The sequence below is a fragment of the Plasmodium gaboni genome, chromosome 8 (assembly GCF_001602025.1).
Source record: "Plasmodium gaboni strain SY75 chromosome 8, whole genome shotgun sequence".
Taxonomy (NCBI): Eukaryota; Apicomplexa; class Aconoidasida; order Haemosporida; family Plasmodiidae; genus Plasmodium; species Plasmodium gaboni.
In genome coordinates, this window is record NC_031488.1 from 464,080 (window position 1) to 472,417 (window position 8,338).

Sequence of the window (8,338 nt, forward strand, 5' to 3'; positions counted from 1 at the left end):
ATATATAATATTACTGGAAAAAATAAAATTTACAATATAAAATATTTAAAGAAAATAAATATATATACACATATATAATATTTCTTTTTTATATTATTTTGTTGTCTAAAATTTTTTGTTTGAATCAAAAACAGGATAACTTAAGGCCTTAAATGAATTTCTACTCATATTATTATTACTTACATCACTATTCAAACTATTTAAGGCATTATAAGATTTTCGGTTGTTAGGTGTGGATATCATATTGTGTAGAGAAAATGGATTTTTATCAGAAACGTTTACAGGTGCAAAATCAGGATTATACATATTATTATCATGAAATCTGTTCATATCATTTAAACTATTTTGTTGTGAATAACATAATAAATTCATATTATTTCCTGAGTGTAATAATCCTGAACCACTACCTGATTTATTTAGATTATTATTTAATATATATGTTGAATTTCTTTTATTTTGATACATTTTATTCTTATTACTAGACATATTATTATCAAAAGACATTTTTTGGTTCAATGGATTTGGATTATTATTCAGGGGGTTATTATACATATTCTTATTTGAATATTGTTGATTATATAACGGTTTTATATTATTTTGTGCATAATTATTATTTAAAGAATTTCTTTTATTTAATAAATATAATCTATTATTCATATTATTCATATTATTCATGTTACTCATGCTACTCATATTATTCATATTATTTGTGCTGCTATAATAATTTGCACTATCCATAGCATTACTATATCTATTACTTTCACCGTTACTACTATTATCAAAAGGGTCATATGGTACCATACTCATTTTATTATTATATTTCATTTTATTATTTATATCAGGATCTTCATTTAATTTCATATTAAAATTATTAGGATAATTCATTTTATTAAAATACATTGGATTAAACTCATCTGAACATATTGGATTGATATTGGCTAGATCACTATTCGGTGAGTTCATATATTTTAAATGAAAATTATTTTTTTGATATGGATTGTTATTATTATCAAATGGTATATGATTACTCATATTATTATTAAATGCATTAAAATCATGATAATTATGTTCACTCATTTGATTATAATTTAAATGATTCCCATCGAATTCATTAAAATTATTATCAAAATTATTTTTGTAATCTGAATTACTCATATGATTTGAATTCATAATTCCAATCATACCAGGAGTATTTGGATCATAATCATTTAAACTAAATTCATCATCAAAATCATCATCTGAATCATCATATTTTTTTTTTCTTTTATATTTACTATCTTTATTATCTTTATAACTTTTATCTCTTGTTCTATCCCTATCTCTATCTTTATCTTTATCTCTATCCTTATCTCTATCTCTGTCTCTATCTTTTTCTTTTTTTTTTTTTTTCTCTTTTTTTTTATATTTTTCATCATAATCAGAATCAGAACTATCTGTTACTACTTCAATATGTTTTCTAGTTGATGAACGTCGGTTTTTTGATTTAGATTTTTTTTCTTGACTATAACTTGACTTTTTATTATGATGGTGGTGGTGATGGTGATGATGTTTATTACTATGTTGTTTATAATAAGCTGAATCACCAAACTTTTTTTCTAATTTTTGAACATCATAATAACTTATCGAATCTTCTCCTATCTTCTTTTTATGTTTACTTCTATATGAACATTTGTCACATAAAAATTCATAATTAAATGTGTCAACAAATGTTGACTTTCCATAATTACAATAATTACATCTTTCTCTTGATGATAAAAAAAACAATTTCTCAACAGCTAAAGCTTCTTCGTATTCTCTTTCTGATATACCCAATTGTGTTGCTGACGACATTTTTACTTTTCTATTATATACAACTTCTTCTTTCTATTTATAAAGACATATATATATATGTGCATATATATGTAGACTATATTTTTATTCAATATATTTTTTAAAGAACAAAACATTAATTTTAAAGCAAAATGGTTTTTCTTTTTCGCAATATATACATAGATTATATACTATTATTATATATATGAGAAAAAATTAATTAATTATATATTTAATGATATAAATAAAATGGAAATATACATACATATATAATATATATATATCCCACTTTGTGGTAACTACATATTCTTCTCAAATTTAAAAAATATATATATATATATAACAACAAAATTTTCATAACATATATACATAAAAAAAAAAGAAAATTTTAATTTATATATATAATATATATGTGTGTATATAATCAATAAATATATACATAATATAATAATACAGTATGATAATTCATATATATATAATTATGCTTATTTTGTATTAAAAAAAAAAAAAAATCTTTTAAAAATTATGGATTTTTTTTTTTTTTTTTTCCTTAAATAGCAAAAATTATTTATATTACAAAAATATGAAGAAATTTTTAAATATATAAAAAAACATAAATTTTTATATTTTTTTATATAATTATAAAAAAAAAATAAATATGCGGAATGTTTTTTTTGTTCTTAATATATATATATTATATATATTTATATGTAATATAAATACATATATATATATATATATATAATATATATATATATATATTTTTTTTATTTATTCTTATTGTATATAATATAATATATATATTTTAATAATATATAAATTAATTCCTTATTAAAAAAATATATATCATTATAAATTAAAAATAAATAAAAAAAAAAAAAAATTTAAATTTAATAAAAAAAAAAAATCAGGAAAATACATGAATAGATTATAAATATATATATATTATATATAAATATTATTTTTATTTTTAATTTTTAAATATTATTATTATTTAATATTTTTTTTTTTTTTTAAAAAAAAAAAAAAAAAAAAAAAAAAAAAAAAAAAAAAAAAAAAAAAAAAAAAAATTAAATTTTTTATATAATACATATATATATAAAAATAATTAAATATTTAATACATATTATATAAATAGTATAATCAATATAAAAATATGTTTTTTGAAAGAGCATATGATATATATATATATAATATATATACAATATAATAAATATGTAGTATATATTTATAAAATGAATGAATACATATATATATACAATATAAAATGAAGTTTTTTTTATTCTATAAAATATATTATAATAAAAATATTTTTTAAAATTTTATTATAATTTTTCATATATATATATAATAATTACAAAATAAAATACTTATAAATAAATGAAAAAAACAAAACAAAAAAAAAAAAACAAAAAACAAATAGTAATAATTCTTGATTATATTATATTATTAATATATATATTATTGTTAATTCGGCTTGTTACTATTTTGCATGTACTGCTTTTTAAAATATGAGATTTATTATTTTATGTTATATGTTCTATTTATAATATATTATATATATATGTAAATTATATATAAATATATATTATATTATATATATTATAAAAATTGTATATTATATATAATATGTTTAAAATATTTATAAATACTATTATTTATTATTTTTTTTTATAATACAGGGAAAAAGTATTATATATATTTATTTATGTATATTATTTTATAAGAATGAAAAAAATAATTTTTTTTACAACCGTTATAAAAAAATATATAATTTTTCAAGTATATATTTATTTTTTTATGATAAAATGAAGAAAAAAAAACCTATTTAATAATTAAGAAGAAAAAATATATAGATCTCTATATATGTATATATATTAAAAATATAACTTTCAAAATGTAAATATATAAATATATGTATTAATATTTATATATTTATGAATTTTCTTCCTATTTTATAATATATATGTATTTTTTTTTTTTTGTATATTATTTAAAGTAAATAAAAAATATTCTTTAAAAAAAAAAAATTAGTTGTATATATATTTTATATATAATATAAAAACCAAGTAACTTGTGTGTTCTTAGTATACACATAACTGGTACCTTTTCTTTTCTTTTTTTTTTTAATAAATAATAATTTTCATAAAATATTAATGAATGAATATTAATGTTTATTTATAGAATAATATATTATTTATAAATAAACATATTAAATAATATATATATATATATATATAATTAAAAATAAGAAAACAAAAAAGTTAGAGGTGCTCAAACATATAAGACTATATATTGTATGCCATGATATATATTATTTTAGTTCATTTAAAAAAAAAAAAAAGAAATTACAAGAACAAAAAAAATATTTATTTTTTTAAATATAATTGTACTTTTTATGTACAATTGTTATGTATAACAAGAATTAAGCTCTAAAAAAAAAATAAAAGGGTTATCAATGTTATATGTATTTACTCAAAAAAATAAAAAAAAAAAATAGAGAAATTACAAATATTAATTCTTTTTTTTTTTTTTTCTCTTTTTTAAATTATTGTATATTCTTCATATATTATTATTATTATATAAATGGAATAAACAAATAAAATGAATATATATACATCTATTTATTTATATATTTATATATTGTTTTATTTTCTAAATTTTTTAATCACATGATGTATTTTGCACTTGCTGCAATTCTCTTTTTTGCTTTTGTGCTTGATAAACTATTTCTTCAAATTTTGTTTTCATATTTTTAGTTTTTTCTTGATCATGATTTGAATATTCTTTGGATTTATATCTTTGAGCTAATTCCCTTGCTCTTCTTTTAAGGTTTGCAATTTTTATATCTATATCGCTAACACCATTTGGTGACGATGACATTAATTCTTGTTTTTTCTTATGAACTGTTTTTAAGCATCCAGTTAACCCCCCTTGGTTTTTAAAAGTAAGTGTTCTGGTTGCTCTACGTACAAATGGTATTTCAGATGTATCATTAGTTTCATTATGTACGTTAGATTCTTCATTTTCCTTATATACCTTTTTATCTTGATCAATGTTTTGTTCTTTTGAATCATTTACTTCTTCAAAATTAACTTTTGAAGTTTTCTTATGCATTATTCCTTCTTCTGAATTATTATCTTTTCCATCATTATTTTCTGTATCGTTGAAAGACTGAAAATTGTCTGATTTTGTTCCACTATGACTTAATAAATTGTCTATTAAATTGGAACTACCTCTTTTTGATAAAGAATTATTACTATAATAATGATTACTATGATAATAGCTACTCTTTGTCATATAACTACGATGTTGAGGTGTAAGTGAATGAATACTATATGATTGATTTATTAGACTATTTATACGTTCACTTAATTTATTTGAACCACATGAACTATGACTAGAATAACGTGAATATGCAGAATTCTTCTTTTGTACTTCTTCCTTATTTAATTTTTTAAGAAGTTTATTATCATTATGTTCTTTTAATATATTTTTATTTTCCACATCTTCTGTATCTTTTATATATTCTTCATTATTTTCTATTACGGGTGAATATCCATATGTATCTTCTTTTTTTTCATTTAAATAAATCTTATCATATGGAGTAGTGCTTTCTAAATGTTGTTTTTCATAATTATAAAAAGTTTCTTTGCTATTTTGTGTATCCTTAGAATCGGATTGTTTACCCTTATTACTTGAAGGGATATTATCATTATTATTATTATTATTATTATTATTATTATCATTATTATTATTATTATTATTATTATTATTATTATTATTATTATTATTATATTTTTCTGTTTCGTCGTATTCATAATTATTTTCTTTATTATAATGTTTCATGTCCTGTTCATAATAATATCCATTTTCTTCATAATCGTTTTTATCATCTGTATCATAATTCTCAGGGTCTTCGTAATAATTCATATTTTCATCATAATAATTTTTATCGTTTATTTCATAATTTCCAGATTCATTATATACATTATCATTGTATTGTTCATATTCATCTGTATAACTATTTGATATATTATTATAATCATAAGTATGATTATCATTATTATGAACATTATTTTGATACTCTCCATCTTCTTCTTTCGTTTTACTATTATTATTATTAATAATTTCTTCTTCTTCCTCCTCCTCCTCCTCCTCATAATAATTATATAATGAGTCATCATATTCTACCTTGTTTTCATTATTATAATTTTTTATATCACCTTGAGAAGGATAAATATGATCATTTGTTTCTTTAATTACCTTTTGACTTTGTTCATTTACATATGAGGAATCCTTCTGTGAATTTGATGGATCAGAAATATTAAGTGATTCTTTTAATTTCTTTATAAGATTATTACCACCTCTCATAATTTTATTAGAAACATTATTAGTTAATTCATACAATTGATTGTTAGAATCTTTTTTTTTATGAGGTATTTCTTTATATCCCTTTTTAATTTTCTGTTGCACATTTCTGGTGTTGTAGAATGAATATTTATCAACATTATCTTTCTCATTATCCTTGGTTGTTTTATTACCTTGTGAATATTCATCGTTAAAATTATCTTCATTATATTCTTTCCATTGAACACTCAGAATATCAAAAAAATATAATTTGCTCGTTACTATATCGTAATAATATTTTACATTCTCTGACATTTTTCTAAAAATTATTAAAAAATCTATTTATAGCTATTAAAGTATAATATATACATATATATAAATATATATATATATATTATTTATTTTATTTTTCTATATACAAAAAGCAAACAAAATTATATTAATATTTATCACAATCTAATATTTTTAAAAACTTCACTTATATTACATGCACAATTTTATTAAATAATTAAAGTTAATTTTTTATTATGCATAAAAGAAGGGAAATATATTTACAAGCGGAAAAAAAAAAAAAAAAATTGTCTTTTTCTATTAAACTCTAAAAAGATTAATAAAATAAATAAATGCATATATTTATATGTTTATATTTTACAAAAAAAATACTTTATATAATAAAAAAAACAATAAGTGATATTACGATAAAAAAATAAATATTTGTGTAGTCGTAAATACTTTAAAAAATATACAATCATATATATATATATATATATATATATATATACATAATATATATGTTTTACAAAATTTGTAACATTATTTTGATCTTATAAAACAAATACAAAATCGGGGTGAATTGATAGCAGTTGTACATTGCATGAAGAAACGTTTTCAATTAATAAGTACATAATAGATGTTATTCATATATATATATATATATATATATATAATACATATATATATTTTTTTTTTATTCCAAAATGTGAATACACATATCTTTATAAAATATATTTTAAATCATAAACATATAAAAAAAAAGAATAAAATTGTTGTAATATTTAATATGTTTTAAAAATCAATTAAGTGCACGTTGTTTTATATCAACAAAATAAAATTAAAAATATGCATATATATTTTTTTATTTATAAACACATAAAATAAATTAAAAATGTGACAGAGATTCATATAAGAATTAAATTTTTTGTATGAAAAAAAATAAATAAAAATAAAATTAAATAAATATGCCACATACATAATATATATATATATATATATATATATATATATATATATATATATACATATATTTAATGGAGTTTTTTTTTTTTTTTTTTTTTTTTTTTTTTTTCATAAATTCTTAAAAATATAATACATTATCATATATCATAAAATATGACTTATTTTTTTTAATTATATATATTATATACATATATATATTAATATTAACAATCGCACACATATTTTTTTTTTTTCCAAAAAGTGATATTATAATAAAAAAAATAAATATTTAGGATTGTTTAAAATAACATAAAATGAAAAAAAGAAACAAACAAAATAGCATGTATAATATATTTTTTTATCATATTGTTTACAAATTATTTTAAAACCCTTAAAAGTGACACATCAACCACAAAATAATAGACATATAATTATTTTATATTGTTCAAAAAAAAAAATCAAATAAAGAATTATTAAAGCAAAAATCTGTTATATTTTTTACGTAATTTATCTCATTATTATATATATAAATATATTTTATTAATTTATTATTTCCACATTTCATACATAAGTTCAAAAAAAAAAAATATATACATATATAAATAAAAAAATATAATAAGAAACAGTTATATAAACTACATTAATATAAAACAATATGTTTACATTTTTTAAAACATTACAAAGGGGTAGTTTAAGATTTTTTTTTTTTATTTTTTTATGTGAACATATAAAAAAAATAGGAATATATGATAAAACAAAAAAAAATGTATATCACTATTATAGTATAAAGGAACATTTGAATAGTAATAAAATATATTAGCATACAACAAAAGAAGAAAAATATTATTTTAACGATATATAACATTTATCATTTATCATATGGTTGCTTTCACATGTTAGGTCATTCTTACAATAATATTAGCGTAAAATATAATTTTATAAATGTTCAAAAGGATAATGGTCT

At 17.2% G+C, this 8,338-nt stretch overlaps 2 protein-coding genes across 2 annotated transcripts; both read right to left on the bottom strand.

Annotated features, from left to right (window-relative positions):
* Positions 1-105: 105 nt before the first annotated feature.
* PGSY75_0813000 (hypothetical protein) lies at positions 106-1,830 on the bottom strand (the record flags this gene model as incomplete). The annotated part of the gene is made up of 1 exon (XM_018785258.1): positions 106-1,830. One exon carries the CDS (start codon positions 1,828-1,830, stop codon positions 106-108), a length of 1,725 nt encoding a protein of 574 aa, XP_018642225.1.
* Positions 1,831-4,473: 2,643 nt separating this feature from the next.
* PGSY75_0813100 (hypothetical protein) lies at positions 4,474-6,474 on the bottom strand (the record flags this gene model as incomplete). Its single annotated transcript, XM_018785259.1, has 1 exon — positions 4,474-6,474. The coding sequence occupies one exon, from the start codon at positions 6,472-6,474 to the stop codon at positions 4,474-4,476; it is 2,001 nt and encodes a 666-aa protein (XP_018642226.1).
* Between the last annotated feature and the right edge of the window lie 1,864 nt (positions 6,475-8,338).